Here is a 19,640-nt window from a genome sequence, read left to right as displayed (position 1 = left end):
AAGCAGGTAAAATCTACCTGTGTTACCCATTCATTTTGGAACAGTTTGCTACTAAAATTATGGTCAACATTACAAAAAATTTAAAAAATGTCAAAATTTGTGGTCAAGATTTCAAGGAAACAATGTAAATACTAAAAGAATGACCTAAAACATCACATTTATAGAAAATGTTGATGTTGATGTAAATTTGACTTGATTTTTTCCCATCTTTGTTGCTAGGGCTCTAACATTTTGAATATGTTTATTGTAAACTCTGCATCACAATTCAGATTTGATGTGTTGGAGTTATGTATGTTCATTCATAGTGTCGTACATTAACCTAATTCTTGGTCACGAGAATGTTTGTCCGTCTTCGTTAAATTTCTTCCGGTGCTATCATTCATGTATGTAAATATGTAATGTGTTGGTAATACGTACTTATAATTACCACAAAATATATTTCTTATCACTTCATTATAGTACCAAGGGATTCTTATATTTGTGATTGCGTGAAATAATGAGATCCCCTTTGTACGAGTTATAATAATCAAGATCGATCAACCATTAGCAAATATTTAAAAAAAAAAAAACCTACCCCACTTAAAAAAGAAGATATAAACAGAAAGGAAGTATTTGATAAAGACAAAAAAAATGGTCAAAGATCTGTGTTTCACAAAAATATCATTTCAACTGCATGGAATAGTCATTCACAATTGCATTGTGGGTAGTGACCTCTAACCTTTGTCCTAGTTAACCCAGCTTTTGATGAGGTGGTGGAATTCTTTCAATAATGTCAATCTGAGGGCAGTTCAAGATGCTGTCACCATAAATATTGATATAGACACAGAGATAGGCACCATTAGTAATAGAACCAGCTTTCTCGCCCTCCTTTATCTGGAGTGTTTTTAACTGATATGAGTGTCAAGGTCAATGCTAAATTATTACAGTCTGTAGGAACAATATCACTCTGTCCCTGATAACGTCATTTGACCTTACTCTGTCTGGAAATATGTTATTTTTAACTCTGACGGCCTTTGTTATTTTCACAATTTTTCAGGTCAATTTATCATTTATTGCATATTCTATGCATGTTTACAGAAAACCAAACAATGTATTGTAGATACATATACAATACTATTTCATTGTAAAAATTCTGTGCAAAATTTACTGTCGTGTGAATTTTCATTCAGTTGGTAACTGAACAGTTAAATTAATATTTCATAAAAGTTTCTAAAATAAAATTTATAAGTAATGTTTGGAAAACGGTGAAAATGACTGAACAGAGTGAAAGGTAAAAATGAATACATTGTCATTATATTTCATACCTCGATAAAATTGAAATACTCTGGAGTTGAGGTAGAATTTATTATCGTACCGTTTGTGAAGACAAATATCAAATGAAGCCATCATTATTTAAATCCACAGTCAGTGAACTAAATTATATAAGCCTGACTCGCAAAATTAGCATTGCTGTGGTGTGTCCTGAGCTGTGTTGACACTTGTGAAAGGTTTGTTTGCATAATTTGCATGAGCTATATTTACAGTAAGTTCAAGTGGCAGTTTCATCCAGACATTCGCAAATTTTATCATATTTACATTTTAAATACTAGTATAAATTTGCTATCGCTGAAAAATCTGTATGAACACGACTAAAAGAGGAAGACAAACTGAAGACGAATTTAAAAGGACATTAAAGGTCACACCATCTTTATTTGTAGTATCGATTTTCTTCGGTTGAACACATTCAGTGCTAAGATGTGATCAAGATGTAATACCTTGTAGGTATATATGTGATTGTCATTCAGTTTACATCTTACAACAAACACAATCGTAATGACTGCATTACTGTACATGCAATGAATTTAAAGTAGAATGAGATAAGATCGCTTCCTTCCAAGATGTCTAGTACTCGTGTGTTGATGTGATAAGGGATAGATGTCCATATTTTTACATTTCATCAAGTCAGATACGACAGTTTTCTGAATTTTAACACCAAAAGTCAGGCATATTTATCAATGTTTTTACATAATTTAAATCAGATACGACAGTTTCTGAATTTTTACTACAAAAGTAGCACATGTTTATGAATATTTTTACAAAATTCAAATCAGGTGTGACAGTTTCTGAATATTGATGATCTCATTTGCATATATTCAATTTTTGAAATCTTAGCCCAAGAGAAGTTCGACCATTTTAGAAGACATTAATGCTGAATGATTAAATACTTGTGTGATCGAAGTCCGAAGTAGACGGATCAAAATATCAAAACATCGCATTCGTTTCTAATTTACCATTCCAAAGTAACTATAATTTACTGTCTGAAGAGAAGTTTAGTTTGTGATAAATAAGACAATGAACTCAAACATACAAAATGCTATATTGATATTGCCTTATCAGTATTTGTACAAAGAATAAACACATGTATACACGTAGACTATAAGAGACATTGTGTCAGTCCGCTCTCACCGATCTGCACTATCAGGTGCCCTGTCACGGCATACCTTATAAACTAGGATACATCAGTCCATCTATTCAACTTTTGCCAGGGTACATAGAACAGAGCCTGAGAGGGTACGCCCAACAGCTGGTACGACGTGTCCCTAGTTTCAATAATTACCTAAAAGATTACGAATTCTTCTTGACCTTAGCGAATATCTCTCGACCCCAGCAACTCTGTTCCCAGCAATTTACACATTACGGCATTATAAAATAGAGTATCTATACCACTGCTGGGGGATATGCTGAAATTTATAACCGACAACTCGCTTTAGTGGTCCCTGTGTTGTCATTTCTGGAAATGATGGAGGGACAGAGAAAACTATTACTACTTTGGGGAAGACATTTGAATATATTCAGGATATAGGCATGAAAAACAGGAGTATCATAAATTGTACTTCACTCAGGGAATACTTTTTATTGGACAATATTCGGATAATTTACGAGACTAATTTAACTCAGCTAACATTTACCTCTACTCTTGCCATCTGTTATACAGATATTTGTCTTTCATTTCCAATGCTTTTGATTTTATGGGGAGCTAACACTTGACAAAAATTTAATTCATCTTTCCCCAAAGTTTAGTAGACATGATTTTTGTTAGCATTGAGAACTTTTGAAGTGAAAGTGTTCTTAGTGTTGTATATACTAAATTAGAACATATGGCTCATAAAAAAATTAGGTCATTTAATTGCAATTTTCAATTTAGTTGTATACCTGTAATGAGGGTAATAGTGCAGATGGGGACATCACGGTTTCTGGGTTCTGTATACAATAGATTACATTGTAAAATATATTGGTCTGATGTGAGATAATTTATGGCACATATCGACTTAGTGTGAGAAAGTTACAGAAAAGAAAAAAATATAGAGTATGCACACACATGTTTGAAATGCAGTCACAAATAATTTGTCTATATTGAAATCTATGATTTCACTTGGTTTGCGAGAGAAGTGAAGCAAAATTACAGACCACAATGTAGACATCATCTACTTGGCCATAGCTCACAATGCAACGTATAGCCACATACATGTACATACATATTGTATTTATCAAGTCACTCATATACATACAAACAAATAAGAAACAAACAAACACATGTCAGGGTTCAAGGGGAGGGGAGGGGGTTCAACTGAAAGATTTGCTGCAGGTGTTCATTTTATCAAATATGTATGTGTTTGTGGTGGTGGTGGTGGTGGTGGTGGTGGTGGTGGTGGTGGTGGGGGGGTTTGAATAAAAGAACACACACTGATGAACAGTTTAGTCAAACTTGATGGTATGAGCTGACAATACCTTTACTTTTTCAGTAAGTATAGTAACAATGCAAAATGTCAAAATTTGCTGTCCTGACAAAGTTAACCTATCTTTACTTTGACATGATAAAAGGGCTAAGAATAATAAGAACATACAGAATGTCAACAGTAAATATTATATACAATATTTATTGCGTCAATCCTTGGCAACCCAATGCTACTTGACCTATGACCCAACCAGACCTTGATTCTGTTGCTGGGAACTTACTGGTTGAAATTATTACAGCTACAACAGTAAACGATGTTACGTAGTCAGAGGTAGTGAGGGTGTTGTGGCATTATTCCAAACTGTGTGGTACCGGTAGTGAAGTTTCCAGACTTCTCTGTTCTTTAGTTTATCTATTTATGTTACGTAACTTGACAAACAGCTGCAGACATTTGTCTTTGGTGTAGTAGTCACATCAAACTATTATATAATCATCCCAGAGTAGATATTTTTAGTCAACTGTTCAAAAAAAAAGAAAAGAAAAAAACAACAGAATCAGTACATTTTCTAAGATTTTAGAACCAAATTTTAGTTAAAATGAAAATGTTGAAGTTGTACTAAGAAAATTAGATTTTGTATATTTTTATCTATTTTGTGATCTTTTAGCTGATACATTTGAGGGCTTGAAATGAACTGTTTTCTTTGGTAGTCCTAGTGGGCTATACCAATTTCAGAAGGTGGGAGCCCAAGGATGGTGACCTATAGTCCTATATTCCTAGACTGAAAATATGTTTGTTATTAAAATACTCTACGTCCATAAATATTCCATCCTTTAAATCATCACATGATCAGTATTGGCCAGAGTGGGCTACTAGCTGCAAATTATGGTAGTCCCCATGACAAGAATTGGTAGTCTGTGGACATGGGACTACTGTTAATTCCGAGCCCTGCATTTAGCTCCAAAAATGTGTGCCATGTAGAGAAAATTCAACCACCATAGAATACATGTAGTAAGTTCCCTTGGATAATTTCATGAAAAAAAAGTTGAAAAAAGCAATATATTCCTTTGTTATGCTAATTACCAATGACCTCTGACCTATCACATTTTATGGTAAAAACTAAAAACTAAAAGTATCAAGAAGCTATACTGGAAATTTGTGGTTCTTGTACATTTTGTCAAAACTGAGCTGTTAATTGTAAATAATGGTATATTTTCTCCTCTACAGCTGCTCAGTATACACTATTTATCACACACAGCACTGTGCCTCACAGAACGTACTTGTAGCTAATAATTCACAGTAAGAAAAAGGCCAAGGAAAGCTGGTAATCTGTCTACTTACAGTTGATTTCCTTAGGGATTGGTAAAGTGACGCCTGAATGAACAGAGACATTTAAGAACATGTATTGCTACAAGGTGAAAACATACACAGATAGTCGGGGGAAAAAAGATGGCAGTTTCCTTCCTTTTGAAGTTTTATATTTCTAGTAAAGGTTACAACCTTGTGACATATATCTGGTTTTCAATATCGTGATTGTTTTTTTCAAAAAAATTTATACTATGCCTGAGGCATTCAATCACAGTTTATAAACATTTTTGTAAATGGCCACTAGAGGGCGCTATACTTCGCAAGTGACAACCATCCGTAGAGGGCGCTGTTTGTTGTCATTTGCTGTTAGTGGATGGCAGGGCTCGAAATTAACGGTAGCCCCGTGTCATTTGGCTACCAAATGTTGACACGGGGCTACTACTTTTCGTATTTGGTAGCCCACTTGGGCTACCGACGTAAACAGTAAGCTGACATGTCAGGCCTTCGTCGTGTCGCTAATATAACCAACACAATACGTTCCCGCTGAACATCGAACGTCAACGCGTCTTACCAATGTGTACGTACGTGGTCTTAAAAATTATATAAAATGTAACAAAATTGTCAACAATACAACCATGGCAACACAGTCCATGACCTACCACACGCATGCACGGCCGCGTGTGTGTTGTACGGACGAACATACCAGCTGGTTACTAGCATGCATTCACTGTGACAACGTAACTTGCATGAAATGTAACAATAAGTTTTTAATAAAAGTTGCTACATTCAGTGTTCATGTTTGATAAAATTGCGCCTATTTATCACAGCCGTACAGGCCCGCCGCTAATATCAAAACTGATGTTTCGTCTGGCACAATGAGTCTCTTAAATTACTTTCGAAAAAAATCAACAACAACCTCATCACCGGATGAGCAGTCGCCCGAAAAGACTGCTGATGGGCTACCAAACGAAAGTCCACAGTTGAAGTTTTAGTGAGAATGAAATGGTGACGTGATGGTTTGAATTTATCTGAGTGAAGTTTTCAGCATGGACCGTCTGCCGATGTGGTCTTAGACTCTGTTTGATTATCTCTTCGCCCATGAATGGAAGCTGGGCCTTTGCCGTAATGGCCGTCATGTATTGATACAAAACCTGTCTAACCCGTCTGTTAATAAGTAACCAATCACGTGGATAGATAATGATAACAGCACATAGTTTCTAAACTACCCAAGACGTAGTCTCCACATCAGGAAATGGCCATGGGGCTTATGAAACTGTTTATACGTTTTCCATACGTTGAATCATATTCAAATTTTACAGGTCTCACTGCACCAAGAGATTTAGCTAATAGTTACTAGTAAGAAGTGGGACTAGATGTCTTATTCTTCATTGCAATAATAACCGTACGTTGTTTGCTAACAGTAAGCCTCACATGTCCCCTCTTTATGACACGTCCCCAGACACATACATGCAAAAAATTGCTTATGGCAAACATAACGCGTCGAATTCAATACATCATATATTTACATATATATACAAACACCGTTAATTTAGGAATGCATGCATATGGGCTACCAATCACTGCTCTAGGGCTACCAAATTTAAATGATGGTAGCCCACCTGGGCTACCATGAAAAAAAACGAATTTCGAGCCCTGGATGGTCTTCATTGTTGTGATGTTTTAATACATGATTCACAGCTTTGATATGTTGAACTCTCTTACCGTAGGGTTCCAATTAAAGAAAACTCCTCATGTGTGAATATTGTAAAATAAACCCATAAAGACATTGATGGCCAAAATGCTTCATTGAATAAGTCAACAAAATGGTGTTATAATTTCAGACATCATTTCATGTTTCATTGCGTTTCCTTTACCTACCGCAAAGATATTCTCAGTTCTGCTGTTACTACATTTATGAATGGACAATTTTTTTTTGAATTGTTCAATTTATGAATATTTAATGTTTTGATCAAATGTGTCTATATGAATTAGAAGGGTTTAGCTAAATTAAAATACAGAAAATTGCCACAAAACACACTGTATTACTTATTTACACAAGTCATAATTTTGGTATTTTGAGTTGCTATAAATTTACAGGCCAAATTTCCTGTGAAGGAAAACCATTTTGAACATTTTTGTTAGAAAACATATATTTGAAGAAGAAAAAAAAATGTGATGGGTGAAGTGTTTTTTGTTGTAGAAGTGCAAAATGTCATGAGGTCAGCAGACTGAAAATCAATATTTGGATTTTACTGACTAAAGTAGGTTACACATACAAGTGGTTGACTATTTCTATGTTCAGACTACAAATATGAGTTTCACTCTGAGGTGAAATAAAGTAGTAAAACTAATAAGGTGGATTTGGGACTCCATTCACACTGAATTTCTGTACCAGACACAGATCATATACCAAAGTTATCCCATGTTAGCATAGCCTTCATTTGTTCCAATCATTTAGCAGCAGGGAAATGTTTCAATGAAAAAATGTATAAATTGTGGTCAAAATTATGGTGTGTGAACATGACAACATCTGTATTTTGCCTTCAGAACAAATCAATTTGAGGTGTTTAAACACAAAAAGTATTGTGACGAAAAAATACTTTAAATTTTTAAATTTTACACAAATCCTTGAAAATTAGAAATTTCTGGTTTAATTAACATGAATTACGAAATGAAACTTGTGAATATTTATAACCACGTACATTAATTTATGTGATTGTAAAGTTATAAAAAACATGGAAGTATAATTGTGAACCACAAAAATCAATTTATGTGGCCGTAGGTAAACACATAAATAATTTTATGTGGCCTACATATAAAAGACTAGCCATGAACTGTATATATGCTAAGGACAGGTTATGTTTGTGTTTGGTCTGTGTTTTAAGTCTCGTGGAACGTTGAGTTAATTTCTGTTGACATTTTTATATCTGATGACAAATCCTAACAATCTGTAGTAATCATTTAATGGAAACTGGTGAAAGACGGAAAATAAACATAAATAAATCATTTATGAATTTACAGTCAACAGAGGAATAGAATTTCGGAAGTTTTTGAAATCCGACCTTGTGTTGTCTGTAAAATAGTTATGTTGAGAATGGCGACCCACAATTACTAGTCACTTATTATTGAAGTGCAATGGTCATGCGCTGTGCATCGTCCATTGCTCATATGTTTTTGGACGCTTACAAAATTCTATACTAAATCTTGTCAGTGCCTCTGCAACAGACAAAGAATTTGAGACTAAGATTCTGTGGTTTTCTCAAGCATTATGTATAATCCCAAGGTATATCTTTGTTTGATCTGCTCTCTTGCACCGATTTGTTCCTCTTTCCGTCCCTTTTTGCTGGAATAAACATGGCATTGGGAAGGGGGACCCACCCCTAGATGTGTACAAATGACTGACAACCACTATGTTTTCACCATGACATTGTGAAGGGGGACCCACGCCTAGATGTGTACAAATGACTGACAACCACTATGTTTTCACCATGACATTACTCATCACACATTGAAGTGAAAGAAAGGCAAATATGTACAAGGAAACAGATAAATCTGAAATATACCATGATTTCTTTTTTTGAAATTTAAAGTAAATCTAGTCTAGTCCCTATACGGTATCGTTACGATTTACACCTCCACTCCTGGTTTAGTGACCACTTTGGTATCCAGACTAGTGTAAATATAGTAATTTAGTGTTTTTAAATGCCCCCAAAATATATACACAACTGTACACTGTTTTACTTTAAGCTAGAAACATACCGAGTTAAAGCTTAACATCTTTGTTTCCTCTGAGTTTAGAGTATGATTAATATTTGTTTGAAATTAATACTTCATATTACTGTCATACAAAACCGTGACTAGACTACCAAATTACAACAGTGTTGATTTAATGATGCAGAGTTGGAGATGACCTCGTGACAAAATGAATAACCTGTGACACATCACTGTCAACCCTCCAGGCATTCTATGGCTCAACATTAGTTCACACGCTCAACACCTCCCCCCCCCCCCCCACCATATCCTTAATTGACAGAGGATAAACACTTACAGAGACCACAATATGCTCTGTTGTGCCACTATAGGTATGTGCCAGGGGTGTTAATATGAAATCATTTTTGGCACTATGTAGGAGCGTTATGTCAAAAATTTGTATTATTTTTCCGCATTGAAAACTTCATTGCGATATTGCTGTGTTCATCATACACAGTGATAATAAGATCTACATCTATATTCAAGAAATGAAATTTGTGTCTCCCACATGCTTCTTGTTTTGTAACATTTTCTCTTTTAATATTATTTTTTGTAGGAAGAAGAGGAAGAAATAAAATTGGAAATTAATGTTTTAAAAAAGGTGAGAGGGTACAATATTTATATTTTATGAACTACAAAGTATTTATTAATTTACAGTGTTTACAATATCAATATTTGATTTCCAAACTATTCCAACAATTGCAAGTAATATTTACAATTGTTGCAATATTATATTTGTCATAAAACCAGTCAAGCATGATCAGTGGTATATGAGTAACATTTGTAAATTTCATATTTTTATCGGCACAGACTGCACGGAATATTGAAACATAGCATTGTACATACACAGTATAGAATACATGGATAAGCAGAGGACACACACACCTACACATACATACATACATACATACATGCATGCATACATACATACATACATACACACACACACACACACACACACACACACACACACACACACAAACATACATACATACATACATACATACATACATACATACATACATACATACATACATACTGTACACACACACACACACACACACACACACACACACACACACAAACCATCATATATACAACTTCTTAAATAGAAATGAAAAACAAGCCAAACTCTTTTTGTTTGGAGAGTTAGAAAAATGTTCAAAGTAAAGATGTGCTCAGAAAATTGATATGCTTCATCACCGATATTTGTATTTACATTTCAGTACTCACATCACAGAAACATTGCCACATACTATGGTGCGTTTATCAAGAAAGGTTTACGTGGTGGTCATGACGACCAACTCTGGGTAAGTCACATTACCATCAGTATAACATTAATTAATAGGAATCTATCCATACATCTACGAAGTGTAAGTGACACTTCAAATATTATGTTTCACTGACGCAGTCAACAAAAATTTATTATTGTCACATCCTCTTATACCATACTAATATTTAGGCAATCTAATGAGATGAAAATTGTAATTATGAAATCATACAATGATTACTTGATATGTAATAAAATTAATATAGTCACTGATGTGGATGTTTGTAACTTCAGATTGGAATTGTATCTACTTTCCTCATAGAGGTGAATGACCTCATGATTATAATCATGCACGTATTCCTGTACTGGGGCTGTTATGTATATTAATATATTTTTTCTCTGTGCTAAGTTTGACAATGTATCTTGTAGATTACAGAGATAAGATAGTACACAGTATGCATTATCAGCATACAGACATAACAGAACACTCTCGTATAACCTATTTTGGAATTTTTGTAAGACTTTAGGCCTAAAAAAATAATTGTATGGTTCCGATTACGATCAATTTTAGAATAGGTGGGGTAGGTAGATTTTTTGAATTTTTCTTTTCATGTGTGGCTCTAGTTCAGGTAGTTATATTTTCCATTGTTTTTCATATGGTCTCTGTGTTATTGGTTTCTTCCCATCAGATGTACAGCCATTATAGATTGGAAGAACAGTTTTATATTGTCTTTTTAAGTTGATGTCAGTTTCTGCATCCACTATTTCTTACGAGACTTCACAATTTTAGCGATTTTATTATTTTTTTCTCAAATATGTAAAAAAAAAAAAAGTTAAGGATTGGCAGTGAAAATAAGATTGGGTTGAATAACCGGAACCAAACAATTTTTTTTTGCAAAAGTATTAAAAATCAAAGTATTTTTGTATTTTTCTTACAGCTTGTTATGGAGTATTGTGGTGCAGGGTCTGTCACTGATTTGGTAAAAGCTACCAAGGGAAATACCCTAAAAGAAGAATGGATTGCTTACATTTCCAGAGAAATCCTTCGGGTAAAAACTTGTTTCTTTTGTAAAACATATATAATGTGGGTCAAGTTTGAGCTGAAAACATGAATATTGGCCTATCCAGGATACTGGAAACCAGGAAATTTCACTAAAGGCTTATTTTTGCTAATTTCGCTAGGAAACAAAAATGCAAAAATGCAAGTGACTAAAATGCCTTCTTGTACATGAACACAATGTACCAGTCTGGTAATTAGTAAAAATAAGTAGTGACTAAAATGCCTTCTTGTACATGAACACAATGTACCAGTCTGGTAATTAGTAAAAAAAATATGTAGTGACTAAAATGCCTTCTTGAACATGAACACAATGTACCAGTCTGGTAATTAGTAAAAATAAGTAGTGACTAAAATGCCTTCTTGTACATGAACACAATGTACCAGTCTGGTAATTAGTAAAAAAATATGTAGTGACTAAAATGCCTTCTTGTACATGAACACAATGTACTAGTCTGGTAATTAGTAAAAAAATATGTAGTGACTAAAATGCCTTCTTGAACATGAACACAATCTAACAGTCTGGTAATTAGTAAAAAGTAGTCTTTGAGAACTAGCTGAAGACTGTAAAATCGCAAAATTTTCAGAACCAAAAAATATCTAGGTTTATATTTTGACGTGTCCTACCATAAACCCTACTTTTCTAGCGGCATTCATCAAAGTGAAGCGCACTTCACACGTCATGTGTAGGGTATTATACGCAATGCAACAAACCTTTGACATGACTTCAGATTAATAACAAATTTGTTATCTTTGTTCCAGGGTTTAAGTCATTTACATGCAAAACATGTAATACACAGAGATATCAAAGGCCAGAATGTATTATTAACAGAAAATGCTGAAGTCAAACTAGGTAAGTTAATCATGTAAATTTAGTTAATTAATTTATTTACCGACATAATTAGTCCACAGTATGCTAATTTCAAGCAATACAAATGTACCTATGCAAATAGTTCATTCATGATGCTAATTTTCAAGGCACCAGGTGTATTTATGCAAATATATTAACTATATGCAAATTTACTTTCATAGTTGACTTTGGCGTTAGTGCACAGTTAGACAAAACTATTGGTAGAAGAAACACATTCATTGGTACGCCATATTGGATGGCACCTGAGGTCATTGCGTGTGACGAAGACCCAGCTGCGACGTATGACTATAGAAGTGACATTTGGTCACTTGGCATCTCAGCATTAGAAATGGCAGAAGGAGCACCACGTAAGGAATTTGACATTTTTTCATCACAATTTTCAAAAAATCTAGATTTGTAACTAGTTTTTAGTACTTTAGCAAATTACTTCTTACTAGTATCATGCCAATGTTTCAATATGTACTCCCCTATTTATGAAAGATGCAACCCAGGTGTTTGCCAATATGCAAATTTTAAATAATTTTTTTTTTGACAAACGATTGTCATGTGACTCAAAACCAGGTGTTAACTGTTCATCCACAGATTAAACAGATTATCATTTCACTAAACAAATCTTAATAATTGTATATTATCTCTTTGTCACCAAAAATGTAAAGAAAGCTCTCGGTAACAAAAATTTAACACTAATCCAATATCTGTCTCTTGCAGCTCTGTGTGACATGCACCCCATGAGGGCGCTATTCTTAATTCCAAGGAACCCACCTCCAAGGTTAAAGTCCAAGAAATGGTATGAAACGTCAAAATATTTGTGATGCTTGTTTTGTGGTTGTGTTGACATAATTATTAAAGAAAATTACAGAAAGTTTTTAAATATTCTATAAATACAAAAAGTTATCACTTGACACTAAGTCATCTTATGACCAAAAAAGTATTCATATTTGTCACAAATGAATTATAAAGGTAATAACATACAAGCAGTGAGGAACTTTACTCTTTCAGTCTGTTGCGGTAGATGACCCTTGACTGACCTTTGACTTCATACCCTTGCAGTGATCTTTCACAGCAAAAATTTTCTGACATTTGACCTTTGACCTAATCTTGTTCTACCTCTTTGCCCAACTTATTTGCAGGAATAAGAAATTTCACAACTTTATTGACCAGTGTTTAGTGAAGGACTACACCAAGAGACCGAACACAGAGGGCTTGCTAAGACATCCGTTTATTAAAGACCAGCCGACGGAAAGACAAGTCCGAATACAGCTTAAAGATCACATCGATAGAACCAAGAAAAAGAGAGGTAAAAGACTGATTAAATCTCAAGATTGTAGTACAAGATGTAGGAAACTAAATTGGGTGTAAAATAATGTTGTGGGTTCCTGAAACTTGATCGATACAGAAGAAGTATTACTAGAATTAGTTGAATCGATATTAACGATATTGGCATAAAATGTTCGGAAAGGGTGATTTCCAAAGTTTGTCTGCATAACAGAATATCACTAGGAGGAATTCCCAGCACAAAAAAAAAAAAAAAAAAAAAATTAATAAATTAAAAAAAAAAAAAAAGTTTAACAGTACTAAGTTATTGTGTCCAACACTCTTCTCACCAAAATCAATTTTTTGATCAGTTTATGTTATTTCACATCCTGAAGAAGACCTCCTGTGTGTGGTCAAAGCATTTGTATCGAAAACGAGGTTTGTCTGTTTGACGACTGGACGTGTGATTTTAGCAAATCCAAATTCTGCTGTCTAATTAATTATACCCCTAGTGGCCAAATGCTACAATCTTTTGTTTTTTTCTCTGATAACCCGAATGTGAGGAATTAAACAAATACAGAGATATGACTACTATTTATGTTGGTATTTTTCAGTTGATGATGCTGCTAACACAGATTATGAATATCACAGCAGTGAAGGTGAAGATGAGGACGAAATAGCAGATCAAGGTGAACCTAGGTATGTATTACAAAATGGCGGTTAACTTTTAGTAAAATTATCATTTTTCAAAAATGGCGGTTTACTCAAACTCAAAATCGATAATCATTGTTTTATTCCTATTCAAGTCACTGATTACAAACTACTATTACTGTTGAGGAGTTCTGTTCAGAAGTTTTCACCATAAATAAAGACATAGTGTTGTATAAAATGAACTGTTCCTGACATCTGCGTGTACATGGTCCGCCATCTTGAAATTTCCTAGAATGCGTCATAGATTTCCTTTCACACCTTGCAATGTTGTTCCATCAGTCAGTTATCAAAGGAAAGGTGAACAGTTTTTTATGTGGATCAAAATGATAAGAAATTAGAATATGGGAATACCAAATTTGTGTGTCATGAGAAATTGTTGTGTGTCTGTGGCCTGTCAAATCGAGTAGTAAGGCACAATGCTTTTAACTGCTCTCTAGTTATCTAGTTCGTACACATATTTAGTGAGCAATACAATGAAATTTCATAACAATTTATGATTGTTTTCTCCAATAGTTCTATTGTACAAGCTCCCGGGGAGTCCACACTAAGGAGAAATTTCCAACAGCTTCAAGCCCAGGAAGCTAGGTCAAGACACCTCCAAGACGGTCCAAGTGCTTCTAAGTACGTACCTCCACAGCAGCTGAGACCAATTCCTATACAGCCACCCACAAGGCCTCCTCTACAAATCCCCCAGCCACCAAGAGTGCAACATTTTCAACCGCCACCTCAACCGTATCCTCCCCCACATATACAGAGGGATATAAAGCTATCACAAGCTATTGGTAAGTATAGAGCAGTGTGCTGCAGTAGAATGCTACCTTACCTCTTGCCATAATGGAATGTCCCATATTGGCAATGCTTATAAAAAATCTGTGAAATATTTTCGCGAGTCTTTAATGAATGTGTGTGTATGTGTCTGGGCGCCCAGAATAAGTGTGTCTGAAGGTGAAATGTTGATGAATACGTTGTTTGTTTATCACAAATTTCTTTTCTTCCAGCTTTCTGATTAATCTGTCTTTTCCAGGCCTGTGCTCTCAGAAACATTTAATTGTTTCTGGTATCTTTCTATTGCTAACACTCACACGCAGTTTTACTAACAACAACATCAGTGTCTCCATTCATGCACCTCCTTCCCTTTCATGCAACTGAGCATGTGCAGAAAGCTCATTTGCATATCTAGTGTAGAGCTCATTGCACATGCTCAGAATTAATGAGCTCCTAACTACCAATCATAGCATTGCTAACATCATGTAAAAATATACATTTGAAACTAGCCTATCAAATCTCACCTTTTTCAATTTCGACTCGAGTGTATAAATGTGTATATACGTTATGTACACAGAAAACCGTTTCACACCTCCTCAAGTGCGTCATCTCGTACAAGTACAGCAGGCGTTAAAACCACAGCAGCTTGTTGTGACTCAGGTATCGGGTAAGTTGGAGTGGGTCGATTCCGAGCACTTCCATGCATTCATACATTTCCATTTCATGTTGTCCGTAATATCTTCAGTCAGTAAACGTTACAGTTGTTGTCGCTTTCGGGCATTACTAGTCTATTTCTTCTCTGTAATGTATTTACCATAACGCTTTAAATAAATAAAGAACTCTGTTAAAAAACAGAACAGCTTTCGCAATGCATGTTTCGGGACTAGCGCAATTGATGCATGGGTCATTAGACTGCTTGCGTTGCATGGCTATGTGCATCGCCGCTCCCTCACACTGCACGAGCTATTCCGAATAACAAGAATGTGAACAACTTTTAATAGATTGCCGTGCTACTCGAGATGATTGATATATAGCGTAACTGTGTGTCTATTAATACTACATACGATAACAGTGGTGAAGAAATAATCCCATTGAGGAGGCGACTTTCATTGCATTATGAAAGCCAACCCAATGTTTACAATGCATAACAATAACAATGCCACTTGGCAACATATCAACACATAGTGTAATCATTTGAGAGTATATTGCAAGCAAACACAACAAATGTGCCATTGCCTGCCACATGACACACTACACTACGTTACAGTACACTATATTACTGTGAAATGACACTTGACTGTTGTCACACTACACATCAACACCATGATATACTGATTTACTCACTACTGTACCATAAAACCAAATATACTGACTCCAAAGTCCCCAAGTCCTCACTACAATATGATGCACAACACTATATTACACAGTAGTGCAAATCACATTACAGGAACCACCATATCACACTACATACACCATATCACACTATCTTACACATTACCATATCACACAACCTAACACCATATCAAACCACCCCAAAGTATGTAACATTGCTAATTCCACCATATCACACACTACATACACCATATCACACAACCTAACACCATATCTAATCACCCCAAAGTATATAACACTGCATATTCCACCATATCACACTACATATACCATATCACATGTTCTTACACATTATCATAAAATACAACCTTGCACCATATCAAACCACCCCAAAGTATGTAACGTTGCTAATGCCACCATATCACACACTACATACACCGTATCACACAATCTTATACCGTATTAAAACACTCTAAACTATATAACACTGCAAATTCCACCATATCACATTACATACACCATATCACACAACCTAACACCATATCAAACCACCCTAAACTATATAACACTGCAAATTCCACCATATCACATTACATACACCATATCACACAATCTTATACCATATTAAACCACTCTAAACTATATAACACTGCAAATTCCACCATATCACATTACATACACCATATCACACAACCTAACACCATATCAAACCACCCTAAACTATATAACACTGCAAATTCTACCATATCACACTATGTACACCATATCACACAACCTAACACCATATCAAACCACCCTAAATTATATAACACACAAATTCCACCATATCACACACTATATACATGATATCACACAATCTTACACCATATCAACCCCCCCCCCCCCCCCAACTATATAACACTGCAAATTCCACCATATCACACTACATACACCAACATACCCTTTTTCTTTTTTACGCAATCAAAAAGCAGCTGTGAACGAAATTACCATAATATCTATACACAAAATAAAATTTACATGCATTTTCTTTTGATGTGACAAATATGCATTATCAAGATTTAAAATAGGCCGCCAGAGCAACAATTGAAATTCTAAGGTGCCAAAAAATGCAAAGTAATTCACAAAATGCTAGGTTGCCATGGCAATTATGAACTGCTGATAATCCATAGCATTTAGTTGCAATAGAATTTTCTGCTGAATTTTTTTTCTAAATAATTTTTTTTTTTGCTGTTTACAAAATATTGGTTAAGATTATTAGTTAGAACAATATGAGAGTTCTTTTAACTCAACAACTATGAAAAAACCTTGCATTTGACACAAACAACTTTAAGAGAAAAGGAGATATGTATATTGTAAGCTCATGAAATGATTCATATGCATTCTGTATTATCTGATGATGAATAGAAATACCAGTATAGAAAAATTTGTGATTCAAAATCACCTCCAAAAATTGTTAGCGTTCTGTGAGTAGAAATTGTCAGTATAGACTAATTTACATATTTTATGGACACCAAGTGATTTTCTACCATCTTGAGACTGTTGACAGTCTGCCCCAAGACAAGACCAGACATTTCATATCTTTCTCTTATCTATCCTCTTTCTTTCTATCTTTCTTTCATCTTCAGATTGTTTCCTGTGACAGTTCTGTTGTTGTGTTTGGTTATTTAGTCAACACAATGTCATTGTGCCTGATGGAGATACAGTTAGCATAAAAGATGAACAAAACTAAAAACGTATATTTGATAATACAGTGATCAAATTTTGACACAAAACTGAAACAAATTGAACCAGAAATGCCGTTTCATTGCTCTGGAATTATATTTTGTATTAATTCTGAACTCGGAACGTAAATATTTCAAATAAATTTGTTTTCACTCCACAGAAAAATGAAATCAATTTTTTTTAAGTTTTATAAAATGTTGAATTTTGATGCAAAATTAGTCTTTTCTTCTCCATCACCACAACTGTTCTTTCATTCTTTCATTACATGTCTGTTCTATTTTTACAGTACGCATGTGACAACCACAGTAACAAGCACAGATATTTTGATTTGCGAACATTTATATCAATCTTACAAGTTTTCCCTTTTTTCCCCACCACAGCACCACAACAAGCAAGGTACAGTCAAGCTATTGAACTTCCTCAGCCAGAGAGGGCAGTACAACCAAGCAGGCCTGCAAATCCTCCACCATACCAACCACCAGTCAGGAATCCACAGGTAAAATAGACTTTTGCAATATACAGTGCCCTCTAGTGACAGAGTAGTGATTTTGAAGGGTTAAAGGTCATAGCCTATTGAGTGTGCAGTTTGGGATTGAGCTAGCTTGGTGTATCACTACGTGTAATCTGCAATATTGCAACACTAGGTGGCGCACTTGACGGTGAAACATTTGTCATCCATGTTAATTACCTTAAATGTCACATGTTGCAACATAAACAGTGGAGGGGAGACCTCCACTGTCTATGGTTGCAACAATAGTTTAGTTTTGTCACTAATCACTTGAATGTCACCTTCTGTTGGAATGGCCATCTTAACAGAGCATCATAACAGTTATGACTTCACATAATTACAAAGACACATAATTTCCGTTACCCATCCCATCCCCATTCAGGTATATCCTAGAACACATTGTGTATCCATGGCAACTATAGTCTATCTTAGAAAACCGAAGGCTGAACTTCCAGGGTAATGAGGTCTACAATCAGTGGGCTTCAATGTCTGAATATTAAAAAAACTAGAGACTGATTTCTGGATATGTTTCACTTTCATTTACAACACAGGATCTTGTAGCTCTAGCAGCACAGTTGACTGCAATGGGAGGCGGAGATCCAATAATTGATGAAGATGATGACGATGATGATGACGAAGTTGAAGAAATTGGACGTGGTGATGGTACAGTTTTAGCTTCAGAGATGGCACAACCGATGTGAGTATCTGTTGATTTGATTAGATTGATCATCACTGAATACCTTTGCTGAGGATGACACAAACAAGTTTTAACTACTTATTTCCATTGTGGTCATCTTATATAATTATAAAATATCACAGTCGGTCAACTCACAGTTTTAAAATCAAATTGTAAAAAACTGTTGTTTTATAGATAAACAAAATTAATGATTCCTTGGTGTAATTTTTGGTGTACTCAGAAATTGTTTAAGGAACAAACAGAAGCTGTTACAAATGGGGGTGGGGGATAAACAACTGAATTGGCTCAGCAGGTTGGAACAGCAGAGACTTGTATTACATTTCATAGTTTGATAAGAACAGTTTTGTGACCTCTTTATGTGTACATGAAATGAGAAGGGAACTGGAAATGTGTTTATGAACATGAACTATTAAGTAAAGTGGCCATAAAACTGTTCTTATCAAATGATGGAATGTAATACAAGTCTCTGTATTTCCAACAAGCTGTACCAAGTGTTATAAATCCAATTCAGTTGTTTACTTTCCCTGTTTGTTAACAGGTTGCGCTCATCAACAGCCTGATGTTGGTAGTTGTACATTCATGAACAATATTCCAGGTATGTAGGTATAAATTGAATGAAACACAATGTCTCAAGTGTCGACTCTATAAACTCAAATTTGATGTGTTTTCTAATCTACAGATT

The 19,640-nt window shown here is 34.8% G+C and overlaps 1 protein-coding gene across 3 annotated transcripts in view; it reads left to right on the top strand.

Annotated features, from left to right (window-relative positions):
* LOC144442554 (mitogen-activated protein kinase kinase kinase kinase 4-like) overlaps window positions 1-19,640 on the top strand; it is an 87,001-nt gene that overhangs the window by 53,942 nt on the left and 13,419 nt on the right. For 2 of the 3 annotated variants that reach the window (XM_078131929.1, XM_078131928.1), the window contains exons 4-16: window positions 9,328-9,372; window positions 9,998-10,081; window positions 10,980-11,090; window positions 11,861-11,951; window positions 12,131-12,316; window positions 12,678-12,756; window positions 13,100-13,266; window positions 13,838-13,922; window positions 14,448-14,716; window positions 15,277-15,366; window positions 18,134-18,249; window positions 18,813-18,958; window positions 19,638-19,640. The exon at window positions 19,638-19,640 is cut by the window's right edge and continues 74 nt beyond it. In XM_078131929.1, coding sequence (XP_077988055.1) covers window positions 9,328-9,372; window positions 9,998-10,081; window positions 10,980-11,090; window positions 11,861-11,951; window positions 12,131-12,316; window positions 12,678-12,756; window positions 13,100-13,266; window positions 13,838-13,922; window positions 14,448-14,716; window positions 15,277-15,366; window positions 18,134-18,249; window positions 18,813-18,958; window positions 19,638-19,640 — 1,472 coding nt within the window. The remainder of the gene's footprint in view (window positions 1-9,327; window positions 9,373-9,997; window positions 10,082-10,979; window positions 11,091-11,860; window positions 11,952-12,130; window positions 12,317-12,677; window positions 12,757-13,099; window positions 13,267-13,837; window positions 13,923-14,447; window positions 14,717-15,276; window positions 15,367-18,133; window positions 18,250-18,812; window positions 18,959-19,637) is intronic. The other variant, XM_078131931.1, reaches the window with a different exon arrangement.

The sequence above is a fragment of the Glandiceps talaboti genome, chromosome 11, assembly GCF_964340395.1.
Source record: "Glandiceps talaboti chromosome 11, keGlaTala1.1, whole genome shotgun sequence".
NCBI lineage: Eukaryota > Metazoa > Hemichordata > Enteropneusta > Spengelidae > Glandiceps > Glandiceps talaboti.
Note: the sequence above shows the minus strand (reverse complement) of the source record. Positions and strands in the feature narration are given on the sequence as shown.